The sequence below is a fragment of the Solanum dulcamara genome, chromosome 8, assembly GCF_947179165.1.
Source record: "Solanum dulcamara chromosome 8, daSolDulc1.2, whole genome shotgun sequence".
Lineage (NCBI taxonomy): Eukaryota > Viridiplantae > Streptophyta > Magnoliopsida > Solanales > Solanaceae > Solanum > Solanum dulcamara.
In genome coordinates, this window is record NC_077244.1 from 63,738,714 (window position 1) to 63,759,676 (window position 20,963).

Sequence of the window (20,963 nt, forward strand, 5' to 3'; positions counted from 1 at the left end):
AAGACCACCAAGAACACATGAAGAACACCAAGAACTACAAATTTTCAACTTCTTCAATTTTTCACGAAATCACCTCAAAATTCAATAGTAGTGTCCCTCCGAACTAGATATCAAAACTCAATATCTTTTGAGCTTGAATTCAATCTAACTCAACAAGACACACTTAAATTTTTTCAAATTTTCAAAACTTCAACATCTTTTAATGGTAGACCCAAAATTTCAAAAATCTATTTTGATTTGTATTTTTGTTGTTGTTTTTGACGTTCGATCCTTGTTTCCTAGTTTTTTGAGTATATGTTCAAAATTTCAAATGATTTAGAGTTATGGAGAAAATTCTACCATGAAAACCCCCACTTTTTAAAACCACCAATTTGGTGGTATCTAATTGCTTTTTTATTTTTTTTCAATTACACCCTTATTTAATTTTAAATAATTCTAATTTATCCTTTATTCTTTAGTAAACGTTACTCTAATATATCTACTGTTTTCACCGTCGTATTACTCATTCTCCTCCGCAAATTTTTTTGAAGCTTATTGGGATTTCAAATTGAAATTCTCTCTTCAATTGAAGTATCTAGGGATTTCAAATTAAAATTTTCTCTTCAATTATTATTAATATTTATAATAATTAAGGGCGTTTCATAAATTTATCAATTATGATACATTGTCATACAGTCAAATCAAACAACAATTTTTTCACTAAATAACAGCAAATCATACAGTCTATCCAAATATAATATTGTATTGTACAATACAATACCATATCATACATTATAAAACTATGGAAAACCACCATCCAAACAGAGTGTTATAGGATGCTCATTTCTGTGTTTTTTTATGGGACTAAAAAACCAATGGTTTTTAATTCCAAATTTTCTATTCTCATTTAAATATTATATAAAATAAATTATTGTAATAGAATAATAGAAAAAGATATTGATAAATATTTTTAAAAGGAATTTATTTATCCACACTAATTGAAAATGATTTCAAATTTAAAAAATCATGTTTAAAGATAATTTTAAAGTATGGTTCGTTATATCTCAAAAATTAAGTTAAGTGATGAATTTTGTGGCTACATTTTTTACGCTTGACTGATGTGATAATTCGATATAACTAATATATAGTATTAGTGTAACCAACTTTTTACTAATCCAAGTCTCCTAAACATTATTACATTCAAATCTTCGTAAAAAATAAAATTTGTAATTTTAAAAATAAAATATATTACGGGTGTGTTTGGTAAAGAGCAAAATATTATTTTTTTTTTAATTTTTTTTTCATGTTTGGTTAGTCAAAATATTTTTTTCTTAGAAAAATAATTTTTTTAAAAACGAGGAAAATGACTTCCTTAATCAAAGTAGGAAAAACAAGTTATATAAATAACTAATTGTAAGTTCATTATCTCTGCTCTACTCAACCATCACTGCCGAAACCTCACTCCCTACTCTCCACTACATCCCACCCTCATGTTATTTTGCTAAATAACCTATAAATTTTGAGATAACATTTTTTACTTACCTATTAAATATTAAAAAAAATAATTAAAAAATCCACTTATTTTTCAAGAAAACATCAGAAAATCGTTTTCATCAAAAACATTTTGCTCCTTACCAAGGTCCAAGCACATACATGGTATAATAGATAAATGTGGTATGATAATACAAAATTAGCACATACATGATATAATAGATAAATGTGATATGATAATACAAAATTTCTTACACCAATGATGTACGTAGCATAAACTCATTTAATATACATGGTTTATATTGTTTCATGATTTTTATGAAATTAAAATATTACATATCTATAAAAATAAAAACAATTCTCTCGCCTCATTAAGATACATTATTGTTATTCACTTTTACTTATATATTATATTAGGTAAAGAAAATTATACATTATTTTGTTGGAAAAAAATTACGATACATGTATATATATGTGTGTGTTTTATATATTTTTTTGCAAAATGCATATAATTACTAGAGTTATCTTCGAATGCTAATTATTTATCACCAGCTAATATTATTTTAACAAATTGTATAAAATATAAAATTAACTACTACGTTGAATTAATACAATGTACCGTGTACAATCTATATCATTATATTGATATGTTTTTAAATGATTTTTGGTTCTCATTGTTTGAGGTAGTAACGTGTCTCATTAAACATGCAAATTAGTTTGGAAGTTTTTTTTGCTCACTATATCAAATTGTTTGCTTGATATTATTGTGTACAAAATATGAAATAGTGTCATTATTTTTCCGCCATTTATCATGTTGTCAAGAAATAACGTGATTCGTTATAACTTTCATAAAAAAGGATAATTATTTCCATTTATTAAGGACTTGCAAAGACATATTTGGGTGTATTAGATTGGTATCTGAAAATTTTGTTAATACAAATGACATTTGTAATTTTATAATTGATTCTCTTATAGAACTTTCAAATACAACTTAAAAAGAATATCATTAAAAATTAATTGTTCATTTTTTTCAACTCCTCTTTGACGGTTTTCTCATTTATTGACTAGATTCTGTAACATTATGATTCGAGGTAGAGAATATTTATCACTTAAATAACTCTCAGTTATTCAATTAAAAATTTGAATTTGATATGGTGTTATATGAGTATTAATTAAACATGAAAATTTTAATGTTAATTAGTGCAACTTAAACAAGTTCTAAGTTTTTGTTCAACATTATAAAAACAAAAAAGATAAATTATTGCAAAGTTTAATCCTCATATGAATTCCTGAAGTGCATAGTTGAAAATAAAAATACGGATGATTTATTTATTTTTCAAGAGATAAATTAAATAACGATAAACATAATTTAAAATTGTAATATTGGGCCCATATTACGGGCCTTAAATAATCTAGTATACATGATAAATATGAACTAAACCATACGTTGGAACATTGACGGGAGGATATCCAAATTACAACCGCAAAACTCTGTTACAACTACAATGCAATTGAACATATATATAGAGAGAAAGAGACATGCTTATATTCAAATAATAATATGAAATGAGAAATCATGTTTTGATATGTAAGGGCCAAGTATATTGATATATTAGTCCAATCATAAGAAGGTAACATGTGAAAAATTTAACATCGGTAAAAAAAACTTCCTCGCAAATAATTTTTTTAAAAAAGGAAATATGTATTTCTAGATCCTACGAAACGTGTTTCAACTTTGCTCAAAGTACAAGGAGCAAATTGCTCTTAATAATGTGGCCATCACTTGAATGGAATCATGGCATCCACTTTTCATCGAATGCAAGAAAATGGAAGACAAATAACATGTTTTAAGGTCGCTTTGCTTGTTGGCGAGTACCAGCAGAAAAACCTTCAGAATACGCAGTGTTCTTGAACATTGTCTGCACAGACAAAAAAGTTCTGGTAAAAATAGCAACTACTTTGAGGAACTCAATTTTTTCCTTTTATTTTCTCAGGATATAGGGGCGAACATAAAAAAAAAATTGAACATAAAAAAACAACAACCCAATCCTATCCAAACTTGCTGTTCTATAAACTACTTTGATGATTTTGACTTTAAGAAGTATACAACAAAATCTCAAAACCAAACTGAATTCTCCCATTAACGCTATGACTAGAATAATGCTACTAGAATATTATGACCTTCGTTTGACTAATATATCTGTTAGAAGCGAAATAAATTGTCTGTTTGGATAGGCTCTCCTACCGTTTTATGCTTGTTGATGCTTAACTATAAAATTTGAAAACTGTATGAATGTAAATCATATAATATTTCATTACATGCGTTGAGAAACGAGGGAGTAGGTACTCACAGCTGTGCTCTTTAGCTCTGTTGCAAGCTTTTTCCTAATTGTATTTGATATGACTTCACCGAGTTTCTCACCGTATTGCTTTACATTCTCCTCCGTTATCTAGATTTGTTTTGGATATAAGTTTCAACTGGATGTTACATTTCTCAAATCATCACAAAAAATATTTAATTATCAGCAAAAAGTGCTTCACTAACTTACCTCTGAAAGAACAAGGGATGATGTTCTCTCTATAAAGTCCTCAACATATTTTTCGGGATCAGCAAACGAGTTTGATAAGCTAACTCCATTTGATAGTTTCTCCTTCCGCACATCAGTTGATGGCTTAACTGCTTTAGCTATTTGAGTAGAAGGAAATAAAGACGTCAGTTTCCTTCATGTCTTCCGCAACCACATCAAATTCCAAAATGAAATCCAACAAGATAAGCTGAATGCATAATAACAATAACTGTGTGGATCCATTGGCACCAATTCATGGTTGAACTTAAATTAAACATTTCAAATGATCCTTTACTTTCTCAGAAATTTCTAATTGGAATACAACCACATACACTATCAAGACCGACCATTGTCACGTAAAAATGAAAAGAAAAAATAAACCCCCATAGAAGGAAACCATTAGATAGACACCTCAATGGTCTTATCAACGTTTTGAAATTGACCTTCAAGTGAAAAGCTCCAAAATTTAAATCTCCCCTCTTTACGGAATGTTGGCAGAATCAGAGGGTTGGAAGATGCTTGAAGCAGATCTGGATGCATTCCTCTGTGCATCATGGACTATATGGCTAGAAAGGAATAAGAGACGTTTACAGAAACATACGCAGATGGTTTTGGGAACTCCAGCGAATCTAATTTCTTGGAGGTTTGGATTCTCACTAGATAGGGTACAGAAAAGGACAATGCTGACCATCAACATATTATAAGGTGCATAAATCTTGTTGAGATGCAACACTGCAATCAGTAAAGTATTAACATCCCCAAAAGTTTACCTGAAACTCCAGTTGATTTGTTATGGACAGGGGCATGATTCATGTCAGAAACTTGCAAAGGAGCTGCTTTATCTGGTTGACCTGGTATGGTAATTGCATCCAACGGAACAAGAGACGCTAGATCAGGAGGTTGATCCTTTCCTACTGGAGGATTAGCCTTAAAAGTGGGGGAAAAAGTTATGTAAGAAACAGGAGCAAAATCAATTTTCATACGATTCAGTGATCAAGCATATGAATTCAGCCAAGCAACTAGATAAAAGATCACCTCAAGGTCCACATATACCGGTTGCTTTCCTATGGAACTCAGAAACTTATTGAGATCACGAGCATTAAGAGCTGCAAGAAGTATCTCAGTTACATAATCAGAACCAGACAGTCAAGCATGTAATGCAGAATTCTGTATCAAGCTCAAATTGATAATCCCCAATATTTTAGTTCTGGAAAAAAAAAAAGACAGTAAATTTGTATCTCTCTTTAATATTTGAATAAAAAACTTACTAATACAATGTCATGACCAATAGGAGACAAAATCAGCCACTTTAATTTCCTAATCTCTATTGATTTTCATCAACACTTGCAGCACAGTTGAAAGGTATCATTCTCCAAGTAAATATGAAAAGTAAATTGAAGGAACAGCACAAAATAAACAAGGGCTTGAAGAGTATTAAAGAGTAATGTACATAAATTTTACAGTTAATCAAAGCAAGAAATCCCAGTAAGGCCAGTACCAATCAAAATCTCACTGTAGCTAGTTAAAGGTAAAAGACCCTCTGTTATTTGAAATTAAAGTGCAATACAATATAAGTTTTTAAGATTGAAGAACACCCACTTGTGAGTGTTGTGACTTCTCATAATTAATTTATCAGAGCAAGAAAATCACATGTAGCGACAACTTACAATATTACCCCACTAAAGTTTAATAAAGGCATTATGTGTGAGAAATAAGACAAACAGAGAGAAGATTGAGAGAATGCATCAAGAAAAACGCATTGAGCCTGCCGCCTGGGCACTTTTATATTCACTCTTTTCAATGTATACCAGTACATGCTGGAACTCTATATACACTTTATACGATCTAATGCTCCCTCTTACAGAAATCATATGCACGGAGCTGGAGAATCTTTTCTATGGCAGAGTGACAATCACTTTCTACATGCTTGGTCCTCTCATGAAATATTGGATTTGATGCAATGTAAAGTGCCACTTGATTGTCACACACAACTTTCATATTATCAATCTTTGCAAACTTCATCTTTGAGTAGTTGTTCGTTGCATATAAGTTCCAAAGAGGCCATCACCATGACCCGATAGTAGCTGTCACCATGGCTCGATATTCTTCGTCTGTACTAGATTTGACAACCACATTTTGTTTCTTTCTCTTCAACACATTGAATTACTAATAGTTGAGTTTTAAAGTACTTTGATAGCATATGTATGACTTTCTTATACTTATGCGTCATGGTTTTAGGGTACATTGTTTTGCAATGTATACTTACTCCAAATATGTGATTTCAGGAGAGAGAAAAAGCTTGAAGAAAAAATTATTGTTTAGCTAAAAAGTCCTCGAAGAATATGAGGATAATGAAAGTGGAAATCAACTACAAAGTGGACCTTCTTACCAATTGTTGTATCATTAGAGAGAGGATGGAAGAAGCAGCATTCCTGAGTTTTAAATCCTTGATCCAACAACAAGGAAACACACCTTGGGAATAACAAGTTATTATCTTAAGAACCATCGACAGAGGATCATGGAAAACATCAGAAATTTTACTGTAGCATAGGAAAAGAGTGAAATGAGTACCTTGCTGATTCATTTACAAGTGCAAAAGGGGTGACACAACCAAGCGGCACCTTACATAGTAACGAAGAAAAAACTTTTAGAAGGGCTTGCCATAATAATTTAAGCTATCAGCAAAAGATATAAGAGAAATGATTCTGATCTCTCCACAGCATACATTTTTTTCAAGCCAATAATCTACAAGTTACTTATTAAAGAAAAAAATTCCACTTCAAAAGAATATCCTATAAGTTTGTTGCAGAAGAACATTCACCAGACTTAAACAATATTTCCTCAACAAGATTAAAAACTAACTCAGCATCTACAAACCAGATATGTAAAGGTAAGGAGCTATCTTTCATTAAGGACCAGATATTAAAAGGCAAGGAGCTATCTTTCATTAAGGAGGTTTACTGTCCAAGATTTTCAAGAATGAATATATGACAATTTCAAGTAGGAAATAACTTTTATAATGCAATTGCATTGCAGTACTTGTTAAGAGTTAAACACACAGGTTTAGACAGAGAAATTCAAGCACTAAATATTTGAGCTTATTACTAGCCAGATGATTTCTTCATTGACCTCGGCTGTTGATTTACCATGAGATAGCTCATGGGAAAATTCCTGTTAAAAAAGCAATACTATTTCTACAAAAGAAATCCCTAAAGAGTTAATCAGTGCATTTCCTTTTCACTCCTTCAAGCACTTTGGAAAGGAGGATGTCTGGAATCTCAAATTTAGCATGCCATGCTATGCTACACCGCCTATGTGACAGGGACTCAGTATGACAGTGAACTGAGGTATCATGTAAGTCTTAAGTCTAGAATATAAGACATAAGGTGAAAGATAAGTTTGATTCTCCCTTCTTCAAAATTCAGTTGACCTATTTTCCTTTTATTCTGTTCCAGTTGACTCCTTTAAAATGGCAAAATATTCCATCTTCAAAAGTAATTTACTATAGGATAATAGTGCTTTGTTTCTGATGGCATGTAGCAGTTGTAGAAAACGAAAAACAGGGTCTAAAAACTAACAGTAAGATATAAGAAAATCCAGAAAACCAGGGGAAGGGGGGAGAAACAGCACACAAAGGCATAGCATCATTTGAATCAACCCAACATGGAACAGAAAAGAAAAGGATAACACATAAGGAATTTGACAAACCTGAAGTACTTCTCCAAGTGCTTCTTCGGGAGCCATTCTTAACCCTCCTTTTCCCAAACCAAGCCTCTGAGACAAAACTGCTCAGTTTCGACAGAATGCATATCATCCGTTAAAAATCAAAATACTTCAGATTTACATAAAATGGAGATAAGGCATGTAGTACAGCAGCAGTCTCTACTGGTACACAAAATATGATCATTGGTATTCTGTTCTTATACACATGACTCTATATAAGGTAAATTTTATGACATTGTCCCAAAGTAATGGAAACAAAAGAATGGATACCTTTCAAATCTACATTGGTTTTTGCCAGTGCAGAAACAGCGTAGAACCTGTGTTTCTTATCCTGCATCAGAAGTAGGGTGTGCATATTATATTTAGCACATGAACTTGAGTGGATTTAAGTTGGAGTTACCAACTTCTTTGAGAAAAGTAAAACAAGCTAATATACAAATATTTCCACATTTAGTATGTCATACCTTCAAGAATAAGTTTTTACTCAATGCCCCATTCAGATGCCCAACATGCTTTGCCTGAGCGAATGAGAACTTAAAACTGTAATCAAAATGGAAGAGCAATTAACAGGGATTTGACATGTTTACTTACCTGTGCTTCAACTGTCAAAACCACTGGGTGTTCGTGTTTGGTGAAATCAATTTGAAGCTCCTAAAAAGAACACAAAAGTATTGATTACTTATAGTAAAGTTCTTGCAAGCATAACATCCCATCCTCAAGGATGTTATGAATGACAACATATTCAAGTTATCACCAAAAGATAAGATAAGCTATTAGTACTTTGCAACAACTTCAACAATATTTTTGAACAAGACCCTTTTGAATTGGAATTAACATTTCCAAATACATACTAAAACAACTAGAGATCTGTGGATGCAGAAGGAACCTGTAAACGGGCAAGCAATTGCTCCTTAGTATAACCCATTTTGTCTTTGTAGAAACCTTCTCTACAAGTCCACTCTGTGCAAATAACACCCAAAAAAAATATTATTGGAGATATTACAACAACAACATACCTTGTGTATTCCCACAATTGGGGTCTGGAAAGATTATAGTGTGCGCAGACCTTATACCTACCTCATGCAGATAGAGATTTTTTTTTCCGAAAGACCCTCGGCTCAAGTAACACATAATAAGGTAGCTTGAAAAAAAAACAATACAAAGGTAGAACAAGGCATAGCAAATAAGACATAACAAATAAAAGAGAAAGCGTAACAGACAAAAAGAGTAGAATAATGTGTTAAACGAAGCACAAGAAACAACATGTAGTAGAACTAATTGAAGAACAAGAAACTACAAGAATAATTCTAATACTATCTACCCACCAAGCCTATCCCGCAAAGAAGCGAGACAACTTTCAACTACCCTCTACCCTGATTCGTGACTTCCATATCGTCCTACCTAGTTATGTCTTCATTAAGCTGAAGTTGCGTCATGTCATATCAAATCACCTCTCCCAGTACTTCTTAGGCTACCTCTCTGTAATTAGTTACCAATAAACTTAAGGACCTCTGGGGATGGACTGATCTAGATTTTGGGCATTAAGTTAATTGATCTCTAATACTTCATCTCTTATTTTCTTATTCTCTTTCTCCTTTTCTCTTGTAAATTACAACTTCTCAGATTCTCAAAATTAGATTATTACACCTCTCGACTATGTCACAGTGTATTCTCTCACCATATGAAAAAATCTCTACAAAACATAATAGTTCTACTCAAAGACAGAGTAGTAAGAAGCAAATTATAAAACAAAACATATATATTCTCATAAAATTCACAAATACAAGTCGGAGCTGAATTCAAGCTAAGCATTTGCTTCGATTCACATTTGGTAGTTCTCCATTAAAAATACATCGGAGAAAGGGTTAGAGTTACAGACGGAAATAGAACTTACAATTGGATTTCGCCGCAGAAAGAGACGAAAGAGGGGCGAATCGCGGCCGAGAAGACTTGCCTTTATGTTTGGATTGCTGTTTTTCTTATTAAGTTATTGAGCCATATAGCTCCATAAGTTCAAGTATTGGTTTAACTTGGTCCCTTAAGTATGAAACTGAGATAGAAAACTATTCTACTTTAATAAAATTGGTGCACTTTTAGTCCTCAACTGACGGATCTAGATGGGGGAGTTGGCATATCTAACGGAATTGCATGACCATAACTTAGTCTTTTACCCAAATAGTCCTTTAAGTTTAAGGACTGATGTGACTTTGTTCTTTGAACATGACATTGAGCAACCAAAATATCCTTTAAATTTATGAATTTTGGTGTACTTTTAGTCCTCAACTAACGAAACTAGGCAAAATTTAATAAGTTAACAGAATTTAATGGTAAGCACTAACCGGTACAAAAGAAACCTCACTTGTCCTATGATATCTTCATTAACAACATCCTTTTTTTCTCCTTTTATTTCACCGAAGAAGCAAAGTGCTTCTTGTAGTTTGTTTGTGATAAATTTAGTGAATGAAAATATTTTTAAAATATAAATTAAAATTTTTAAATGTTCAAATATATTTATGTTTTTACCACATTAGTTCAATCATATTCTTATTCATTAATAGTGGTAACTTTTAAACACATGAGTTCTTTTTATAAAGTAAAATTATTAAATTTACCTTTGACCGGGTGGGGATAGTCCATAAGCTAAATATTGTGTAACTATATTTGCCTTAGTATTAGAAAGTTGAAACAGAGCTCTAACATCAATATTGATGATCTGAGAAAAATTGATGATGAAGTTGTATCAATAGAGTTTCAATAAAGATGAAAGTTTCAACTTGATGATGCAATTTTTCATTGTTTGAATTTCATCCGGATTGATTTAAGGTTTGAGGGTGATTAATTTGTTTTTTGAAAACTCTCCATTTGCATTCGAGGTATTTTTAATCCACCTAAAATCAAGACATCGACAAGTTAAATTAATTTGGACTAAATATACAACTTAAATTGATATATAAATACCTTTTATCAATAACTATTTAAATTTTGTATCAAATCACCAGACAAATAAATTGAAATGGAGTAGTATATTTTTAAAATTATTACCCCCATAAGATATAGTACATTCTGATTACATTCCATACATATTTAAAGAAAAATATTTACGAAATATCCACAAGTGTTTAAAATTATGGATGGCGCCAAGCTCAATCCATTCACATAAACCGCGTGTCAAATATGACAAAATACAATTATTCTCACCTACCTATATTGAAACTAACCAAAATTCTATGCTTACCAAAAGTGTCCAATTCTGCAAATCACAGCTTACTTACACACACACTGTATGCCTTATAAAGGTATGAGAGTTTTTTTTTCCTCCTTTTTTTCTTTTTGTGTGTGTGATTGCTGAGAGAACAAGGGAGGAGAATGATGTTGATGGAGGTATTAAAAGTAGTTGTGGTGGTGGCTATGGTGATGATGAAAGCGTTGGCGGAAGCGATATGGCTAGAATTGCCGACTTCAGAGATTAAGTGGGTATACGAGGATATCCGTAATAACGTTGTTGTTTTGGGTGAATATGTTTTTCATCCATGATAATGAGGAACACGCTCAAGCTAATTTTATTCCCACTATCTCCGTTCAGGTAAATAATTAAACCCATGATGTCACTCCTGTAATTTGAATTTGTTTTATGTATAGATTTGGGGATTAATTTTGTATATCAACCTTGATTAAGTTTCTATTACTTTTTTATATATTTATATAAAGAAAATTGGTATGGTAGCTGAAGGAAGAACAGAGGTATATGAATAATTCTGATTAATATCTCGAAGCTATTGATGGCAAAGGCGGTTTCAGAATTTAAGATATGAATTCAATATTTAAGGTTCTTAGAAGCGGTAGGTTCATATCTATGATTTGTTGCAATTTTTGTGAATTTTTACACATAAATTTATGCTTTTTGTTGTAAATTAGAATACCAATATATTGGGATAAAGAAAATTTAACTTGGTCAAGGGAGAAATTAAAGAGTTCAGTTCAAAAATGCAAGGGTTGAAACTATATGCTTATTTATTGATATGCTTTGCTTGAGCCGAGGATCTATCGAAAATATACTTTTTATCTTCTCAAGGAAGGAATAAGGCTCCATGCACTCTGCCCAAATACCACTTGTGTGATTACGCTAAGTATGTTGTTGTTATTTTAAAGGTTCAAACTATGGAACTAGTGTGAGAAAATAATTGATCATGAGACCAATTTATGGTGCAACTATGTGGAAGTGTATCTGCAAACATCTAGTTTGTATACCATGTTTACGCCATCTCCAATCCATGGCAAAATTTTGCATAAAATGCTATGTTTGATGCAAAATTTGGTGCAAAGTTGCTTCAATCCGTGTTAAATTTTGCACCAAATTTTGTGTGTGAATAGTGTAGCATCAAATTTGGTGCTATACTATTCATCACACCAATTGTCCTTTATTATTATTTTATTATATCATACTTTTAATTAAATATTATATAAATTGATATGTTTTAATTAAAATATTTTATTAGTTTTACGTAATATTTTTATAATAATAATTTTAGATTAAAATTTTATTTTATTTATAATTTATTTTCCTTTACTTGAATTTTTTTGAAATTAAATTTATATTAATTCTACTATAAATTTAAATTGGATATCAGTACAATTAACCTTGACAGAAATTAAATATGCAAAATATAAATTGATGAATAAATAATACAAAGTACTTTAGAATTATCGAAAATAATAAACATTCAACAAACTAGCAATTGACATATATCAAAATTAAAATATAAAATATATAATAATTTTAAAGAGTACAACAAAACATAATAATTTACAAAAATTACAACAACAACTTAATAATATGATAGATTATTTCTAGATCCACCAACAAAGAAACTCATTTTGAACTACGTAACGTATTAATAGAGCATTTATGAGAGCACCATAGTGATCTTGCAAGTTGAATATTCAGGTATAACTTAAAAATTTTTTTACACTTGTATAATGTTTATTTAATTATATTTCGTTAATGATTACACTTTTATTTGTGTTATCCATTATTATGTATAAAATGTAATATTTGCTAGCAATTTATATTATTTAAAAAGTTATGATATAAAATAATTTTATATTAAACGATTATAATTTGATACAATATGAAAATTATATATAGTGAATGTTTTTTTAGAAAGAAGAAAAATATTATTTTTTGATGTAAAATTTAGTGGAGTGGGTTGGAGCTGGTTTGCACCGATAACCAAATTTGGTGCATGGGTTGGAGATGCCCTTGGGTGTTGTAGCAACATTTGGAGCATTTTAGTTCCCATCAAATTTCATAATCAATTGAAGTCTGAAGATACTTGATTACTCTTATTAAACTTGTTGATTTTATTGATCTTCAATTCAGATTAGCAGTGGCGAAAATTACTTCAACTAATTACACCAGGAATATTATCCGAACATTCTTTTCAAGTTACGTCACCATTTGGAAACAACCTCCACCATGAAGAAAACATCACTTATGGTCAATTTGCTTTTACAACGACTGAGCCTGGAAACTATTTGGCGTGCTTTCGGATGAATAGCCAAGCCCCAGGTAATAAAAGTGCGGCTATTTCTCTTCAGTGGAAAATTGGAATTGATGCCAAGGATTGGGATTCAATTGCTCGGAAAGAAAAGATGGAAGTAAGTACACAATGACATTAGTTACCATCCTCCTGGTGCCAATCTCAGTGCCCTTACACTGTATCTGCTCTTTCTTTTAATTTTTAACTTGTATTGTTTACTCATTTTTTTCCTTGTAGGGCGTTGAACTTGAGTTGATGAAATTGGAAGGGTTGGTGCAAGCTGTCAATGAAAACTAGCAGGGGTTACTATAGCAACAATTGCTTATGGATTTAAAACTTAAATTAATTTGTTTATTACCAACATACATAATAATGATCCAACAAATGTTGGTAAGTTTTTGATGAGTTATCGATAACTAATGTGTTTCTCGTGGATTAAACGTGCAGGGAAGAAGAAATGAGAGGAGTGAGTGAGAGAACGAACGCAGCAGTGGCATGGTTCAGTATAATGTCCCTTAGTATCTGCATATTGGCTGCAGCTGTGTAAATATGGTATTTGAAGCGCTACTTTAGGAAGAAAAAACTCATATAGTGTTTCCTCTTGTGGCTGGAGAACCATAGGTCACATACAGATAAAATATCAACACAAAATTTTTCCCATTGTACCAAAAGAGTATCTTCCATTCTTTTCTCCAGGCTTATATTGTTCCGTAATTCTAAGATTGAACGGAGTTGGAATCTAAGTTAGCGCTAGTGGCAGATATCGCTTGAATTTTCCATGTCAACAATATCTTTAAGCAATATTGCTTGAATTAGTTGAGTGACTTGATAGGTAGAATAACAATAGTGGAGTTGAGACCTCTCCTCAAATTTAGTTTTATAATACTAACTTGCCTTTGGTGATTTCAAATATTAAGCTAACCTCCCCTATTTTCAATTTCTTGTAACCAAACTTGTTTTAACCATTAAACTCATCCAATGTTTCAAAATTGTCGTTTCTTGACATTATAAATCTTGGAACGAAAATCTTCATCATACTATAGCGTTAGACTTAAAATACTCTACAGTGCTCCATTACACATCATCCTTCGTTAGATGCATTTGTTTATTTTCTTGTAAACTAATAAACTTACTAATTGCTAGTGCTACTTAAATTAGATAGACTTCAATGGCAATATATATATTTTTTAACGATGAAGACAGTTGATTACTTAAAAGATCTGCGTTATAAATATTTAAATTAAATAAGCCAAATGTTATACATCTAAACATGAACTTAAAGAAAATTGAGAAAAGAGAAATAAATATAAACTAAACTCAATGAAATATTGCTCAGGTTATCGATCACGTAGAAGTATTAAATAATTATATTAATATCACAAAATAATATTTTTGGAATGCTGTTGAAAGATAACCATTTAAGCAAATTTGATTGAAAAAATTGAAAATAAAGAAGGTGAGTGTAATACTTATCATCACAAAGGAAATAAATGTTATATGATTAAACGTGAGGGAATATTTTTGAAATCATCCCTTTCATTTATCAAACGAGTTTTTTTGTTACAAAATCAAATTAAATGACTTTTTGAAATAAAAATTACTTTTTCTTTATTTTTTACTTGTCTATTATATTAAAAATATATGTCCATTTTAAAAATATCAAAAAATAGTTTTATTATTCTTTAAGGAATATGTTGGACAAATAAAAATTGACCAATAAATATGAGCCAAACGGATAGTATCATTTAAGATTTTGTGAGGCGCCAAGCTCAATCCCATTCGCGCGTGACAAACAGTTGTTTTTTCAAGTCATCACATTAATGAAATCTTCCATAAAAGAACGAATGTATTTGATACTATTTTGACCAAACGTTCTCTCTCGTAAGATTATGCAAATCCCGACTTGCTTACTGATACACACTATGCCTATACGTTTCAGAGATTTTCTTATTTATTTTATTAGAGGAGACAAGAAAACCCTTTTTATAGCTTCTTCGATTTCTTGATAAAAAAGGAAGGAGAATGACGTTGGTGAAAGTATTAAAATTACTTGTGGTGGCGACTGTGGCGATGACAGCGGCGGAAGCGATATGGCTAGAAATGCCGACTTCAGGGGCTAAATGTGTATATGAAGAAATCCGTAATAACGTTGTCGTTTTGGTTAATTACGCTGTCATTGGTGACAATAAGCACGATCAACCTGATTTTCTTCACGATATCTCCCTTAAGGTAATTAAATTTTGGGAGTAGTTTTGCATATGAACCTTGTTTATGTTTCTACTACTATTAAAAAATCTGGTATGATAGATGTAGGAAATATAGAGCGTATTGGCTATAGAAGTAGTCCATTTTTGAGGTGAAGGAGATTGAACGGGCACCCCACGTGGATCAATCCGGATCCATGAGAGATTAAATATATAATTATGTATTATATATATTAAATAAATATGAAGGGAGAAGATACAACTATTTGAATGGAAAAATGTCCCTAACGGTTTCTCTGAAAAGAGAAACAATACAGCAAGATTCCATTGAAGATTCTTTAAAGTTTTCTTCTCCGAAGAGTGTGGAACGAATCTGTAATAAAGTTCGAATTTAGACTATGGCTTTATATGGTGTAATTTGTCTTTGTATGTGATTACACTTTCTGACTAGTGAAACAAATTCAATAATCCTGCAAACTAAGTGTTTTAATTAGATTCTTCATGAAGAACCCAACACCGGTGATGCAACATTTTTGGAGAGTCCGATCAACATAGATATGTACAGGAATTCTGGTTAACATTTTGAAGATATCGAATTTAAGCACCAAAAGCCAGAAAGTATTAAATTCAGTAATTTAGCACAAGAATTGTGGCATTCCATTAGGATCTTCACAAAATATTGCAATTGCAAATGTATCTGTGAATTCAAAGTTTTTAGAGTGTTGTAAACGCATATGGAGCGTTTTCTCATCAAATTGCATAGCATGAATTACTCTTAAGCTATTTTATTAATTGGTTTTAAATTCAGATTAGCTATGAAATATATACAGTAATTTCTTCTTTTACACTTGTTCGACTCATGATACACTTACATAGACATTATCTGAACATTTATTTCTTTTCAGGTTACATCACCATTTGGAAACATTCTCCACCATGAAGAAAATGTCACTCATGGTCAATTTGCTTTTACAACCACTGAGCCTGGAAACTATATGGCGTGCTTTTTCATGAATAGCCATGCCCCTGATGGTAAAGGTGTAAATATTGGTCTTGACTGGAAAACTGGGATTGCTGCGAAGGATTGGGATTCAATTGCACGTAAAGAAAATATAGAAGTAAGTTCATAATTATATCACTATACTCCAGCGTGGGGAGAGGAAAAATGGGAGCTCTTCTATTCTTCCTTTCTTTAACTTTTAACTTGTATTCTTTTACTTTTCCTTTTCCTTGCAGGAGATTGAACTTGTGCTAATGAAATTCGAGGCATTGGTGCAAGCCATCCATGAAAAATTAATCTATCTGAAAAAGAGGTAATTTTCAGATTTGAATTTGGTAAAAATTGCTTCTTTTCCACCCTAGATTGTGTATGTTTGTTAATTCTTTTAATATCACCATCTCCTCTAACTTCATGGTTCATTTTCAGTGGCCAAAAGTGTAAAAAAATTCAAACATCTAACCAAAAAACTTTAAGGCTATGGGTAGAGTATGCCCCCCCAAAAAATCATAAATCCCTTTGGAAATATTTACACAACTGATAATATGTAAGTTTATATACCCTTTAAAATCTCCTACAAGTTTAACACAGTTCTAAGTTCTACATGTGTATGAGTTTTTCTTTGAGAAGACCGAAGTAACTTTAGATGCTGAGCAATAAGTTCGGAGCAGACTCATAGGCTCAATAGGCTAAGTGGTAGGCTTAGAATTGAGAAGGTGGAGTTGATAGGCTGAAGAGTCAGCCTGAATTAGAGAAAGACTTAAGAGTTCAGGATTGTTCCTAGAGCAGAGATAACGGCTTGATGGTTGAATTGAGAGAGAAGCCCAGAACAAATCAATGAGATGAGTCAAAGGTAGAAAGCTCCAACCGATAGAATAGGTGTTGTTGATAGAATGATTGTGAAAAGGGACTTTTAAAAGTTCGGTATTGATACCATATGTTAAAAAGTTGAGCATCCTACCCAGACTTTAAGGTTATGACTTATGTGTGAAATAATTCAAGACATAATAAACTCCTTTTGTTATGTTTACACAACTCGTGTGATATAGGTATTTTCTTTAACGTAAGAGCTTATATACATACAACAACAACAAATCCAGTATAATCTCATAATGTGGGTCTGGGGAGGGTACAGTGTACGCAGACCTAACCCCACCTTGAAAGGTAGGGCGACTGTTTCCGAAAGACCCTCGGCTTTAAGAGAGGAAAATAAGATAAAAGTCAGATAAGAACAAGCATATCGAAAACAAGATGAAAACAAGAAATAGCAAAAAAAAAAGAGAAAGTCATGGTAGAATGGTACGGAAAGAAAAGAGCTTATATACATAAAAACAAAAAAATCTTCTTGATAAGATGCTACATATAATTAATGACACGTTGGGGCTCTAATGTAGCCTTCGAAAGTTGATGGTAAAAATTTACGGAGCAATAGAGAGGTCCATTGTAACTTGTCATGATACGTATGGCATACGGATTTTAACTTGGGAGTATTTCATAGAAAATGTCATTTTGTTTGCTGCCTCTGTTTCAGAAGTACTAAATTATCACGAATGTTTTCAACTTGATTTAATTTGTTTGTTTATTTATTACCAAACATAAATACTATCCAACAAATGTTTGTAACTAGTGCTAAAAAATTATAAATACAACCTCAAAACTAACGCGTTTCTCATGGTTTAAACATGCAGGGAAGAAGAAATGAGAGAAGTGAGTGAGAGTACCAATGCAGCTGTGGCGTCATTCAGTAAAGTGTCCCTTAGTATCTGCATATTGGCTGCAGCTGCGCAAATATGGTATTTGAAGCGCTTCTTTAGGAAGAAAAGACTCATATAGTTTTATTGAGTATATGTATATATATAATAATAATAACCCTTTTGTGTGGAACCACAACTCACATATAGGATATATAAACATTAAATTCTTTTCCTTTGTACCAAAAGATCATCTTCCGTGGTGAATTGGTGATCCTCTTCAATAGTAAATTCCTGAGCAATATAATGCAAGGAATTCTTGAATATAATGTCTTTCAAGTTGTCTATATATGTAGATGAACATATAAGGATTAAGGAGAGTCAGTGAAATTGTTCCTTCGTGTCTTGTTTGACCTCTAAAGCCATGAAGCTTTCTTTCTGCCATCAAACAAATAGTGTATTGCTCGTGAAAAAACAACATTTCACTTTGTCCAGACTATATAAATTCACAATAGTGAAGCCGTGCTAACAGGTTTCCATGTTCATCTTCCCCGTCGAAAAGAGCAAAGTCTGGCTTCATCGACTCATTCAGCCAATTATTACCCTTCTTTTGTATAGGTGTACCATGACAACTTTAAATTGTTTAACCAGTTACGAGTGATTGAGTTGGTGTAGCAGGTGATATCTCATAAGAGAGGTCAGAGATTGATTCTCCCTATCAACGACTTTTAAGTCAAACTCATTGCATCAGACTTGCCTAATGCAATTAACATCTCCTGTGTAGTTTGCGAGATTTAATTTTGAACTGAAATTTAAGTTTTCAGTTTCTCAATAGAGTAAAACTAACGGACATTTGAACATGAATTTAATAATATTTATTTTTTTTAAAAAAATCTTTCAACATACATTTTATTTACAAAAACATGAAATTTTAAGAAGATATTTTTTTTCTAACCTCAAAATGATATTATAACCAAATAGTTTTTGGGAAGAAAAAAAAAAAAAAGAGGAGAAAAGAATGTATGCGCGAACGGGCTTTAGACTCGAGTAGATGCCTAGAAACTTCTTAGTTAGAAGTAGCTGGAGTTGTGTAATGAAGTAAAAGAAGTGGGGTCAAAATTTAGTTCTGATATTTCGACGATTGTAATATTGTGAATGGAGGCGAACAAGATGGTAATCTCACATATTAGGGTTTCTAGCCTTATAAATTGCAGCAGCAATACTCATCTTCAACATCATCCTCTTCCCTGCCTCCCACATAACAAACATAGGTGTTTTTTTTTTAACTTATCTGGAAAATTCTTACTTTTTTTTTGAAGAGCTGTGATGAGATCTGAAGAAAGTCATGCACCACTCTTACAAAATTTACTTTTTGATTGATGACAAATTTCTCGTATCCATTTTCTTTCTGAGCTCTCTTATACATGATTTTCAATTTTATTATTACAATATTATTTATTTGAACCCGCAGTCGGCTAATTATGAATTTCAAACGATCCTTTTTTTTAATTTATATAGAAAATAATTGATAGGAGGAGCAGCGTGATGGTATCTTTTCAGAAAGATCAAACCATGATGCGGACCGTACCATAGCCTAAAGCTTCTGGGGATAAAATTTGGTTTCTGATCGCTCCTTCTACATTTCATATTATTTTTCTTGAGTATTTTTCATTTGCATCTCATTCTTTATTTTCATTTTTTTAAAAAAAAATAATAAAATTTTGAACCCCTTGATATGGAAAGAAGCATACGAAATATGTAGGAAGTGGAAAGGGAGGAGAGATTTGGGAAGCTTTGGGGGCGGGTGGCGCGGGAAGATGTCATGTTTATATTTTCTGAAATATAAGAATTGATATCTTCCCGACTCCACCCATTTCACTGGCTTCCAATCATTCCTCCCTTTCCCGATTCTCCTCCAGTTGGAATCATGGATTTGTTTGTACAACATGAGTTTCTCTAAATACCTAGGTAAGTTATAAGCATTGAAAATGTAAAGAATTCTCATAGTACTGAAACTGTATGTCATTTAAAGTTTAAAATATTGTCGTAAATAAATTATGCACCTTAATTTACTAGCAATGTGAGTATGAATTTCATTTTTAGTTATACCAAACTTTATTACAATATCATCAGTAGGGGAGTCTTTTATCTAACGAAAGTTCTCATTATGCAGAAAAAAAACATTTTATAAGGTAACCTATACTCCAAATTCTGGGCTTCTGGCCATAGGTAAATTCAAAAATCTTCTGTATCAGAGAAAAATTGGTATCATGAATCACTATTACAAGTTTTTAAGTATCTGTTTTAATTTTGATTGATAAAACAAAACTTTTAAAAGTGATACCGTAGTTATCTAACCGCACAGCCAAAATCGAAAAATGAAAAAATTGAACCAAAATGGAGAAACTAGTGTATACCCAGGTTCCCTTCAAACGAATGCTTGATGTACAAAAAGAAAAACAATAGATCGGTCATATAGGAAAGAAGAGAGAAAATCTGAAATGCTATCAACTTTATTGTTTTGAATTTGTCGAGTTTCATACAATTTCATATTCCAAGTCTCAATTTATTTACCTCAAATGTTGAATGAATGACCTCCGATGGAAGGAATTGATACTAGCTTTGCTTCTTCGAGTCTAATATAGGAACTCACTTCATATCTCATGGATGCAGAAATTTGTATGAATTTTTTAGTAGATATGTACTGAAACCTACTGATGATGAGCCCCTGTACTTACTATGGTCATTTATAAAACAGAAACTGCAATTGC

General features: G+C 31.8%; 2 protein-coding genes, 1 long non-coding RNA gene, 1 other non-coding gene and 1 pseudogene across 4 annotated transcripts; 4 read left to right on the forward strand and 1 right to left on the reverse strand.

The window, feature by feature from the left end:
- Positions 1-3,059: 3,059 nt before the first annotated feature.
- LOC129898725 (uncharacterized) lies at positions 3,060-9,749 on the reverse strand. Its single transcript, XM_055973373.1, has 13 exons — positions 9,655-9,749; positions 8,647-8,720; positions 8,352-8,411; positions 8,225-8,278; positions 8,031-8,091; positions 7,746-7,822; positions 6,609-6,658; positions 6,427-6,509; positions 5,073-5,143; positions 4,808-4,964; positions 4,020-4,156; positions 3,822-3,920; positions 3,060-3,389 (listed from the first exon to the last, which is right to left on the reverse strand). Exons 2-13 carry the CDS (start codon positions 8,683-8,685, stop codon positions 3,318-3,320), a joined length of 960 nt encoding a protein of 319 aa, XP_055829348.1. The 5' UTR covers positions 8,686-8,720; positions 9,655-9,749; the 3' UTR covers positions 3,060-3,317.
- A 1,232-nt stretch (positions 9,750-10,981) lies between these two features.
- Positions 10,982-13,892, forward strand: LOC129900980 (transmembrane emp24 domain-containing protein p24delta4-like; annotated as a pseudogene).
- Positions 13,893-15,067: 1,175 nt separating this feature from the next.
- LOC129900808 (transmembrane emp24 domain-containing protein p24delta3-like) lies at positions 15,068-18,536 on the forward strand. The gene is made up of 4 exons (XM_055975869.1): positions 15,068-15,529; positions 16,410-16,622; positions 16,741-16,817; positions 18,190-18,536. The coding sequence occupies exons 1-4, from the start codon at positions 15,323-15,325 to the stop codon at positions 18,332-18,334; spliced, it is 642 nt and encodes a 213-aa protein (XP_055831844.1). The 5' UTR covers positions 15,068-15,322; the 3' UTR covers positions 18,335-18,536.
- A 626-nt stretch (positions 18,537-19,162) lies between these two features.
- LOC129899685 (uncharacterized) lies at positions 19,163-20,811 on the forward strand. Its single transcript, XR_008769568.1, has 2 exons — positions 19,163-20,160; positions 20,366-20,811. It is a non-coding gene; the product is annotated as an uncharacterized LOC129899685 (long non-coding RNA).
- Positions 19,511-19,608, forward strand: LOC129901768 (small nucleolar RNA Z221/R21b). The gene has a single exon (XR_008769942.1). It is a non-coding gene; the product is annotated as a small nucleolar RNA Z221/R21b (small nucleolar RNA).
- Positions 20,812-20,963: the final 152 nt, after the last annotated feature.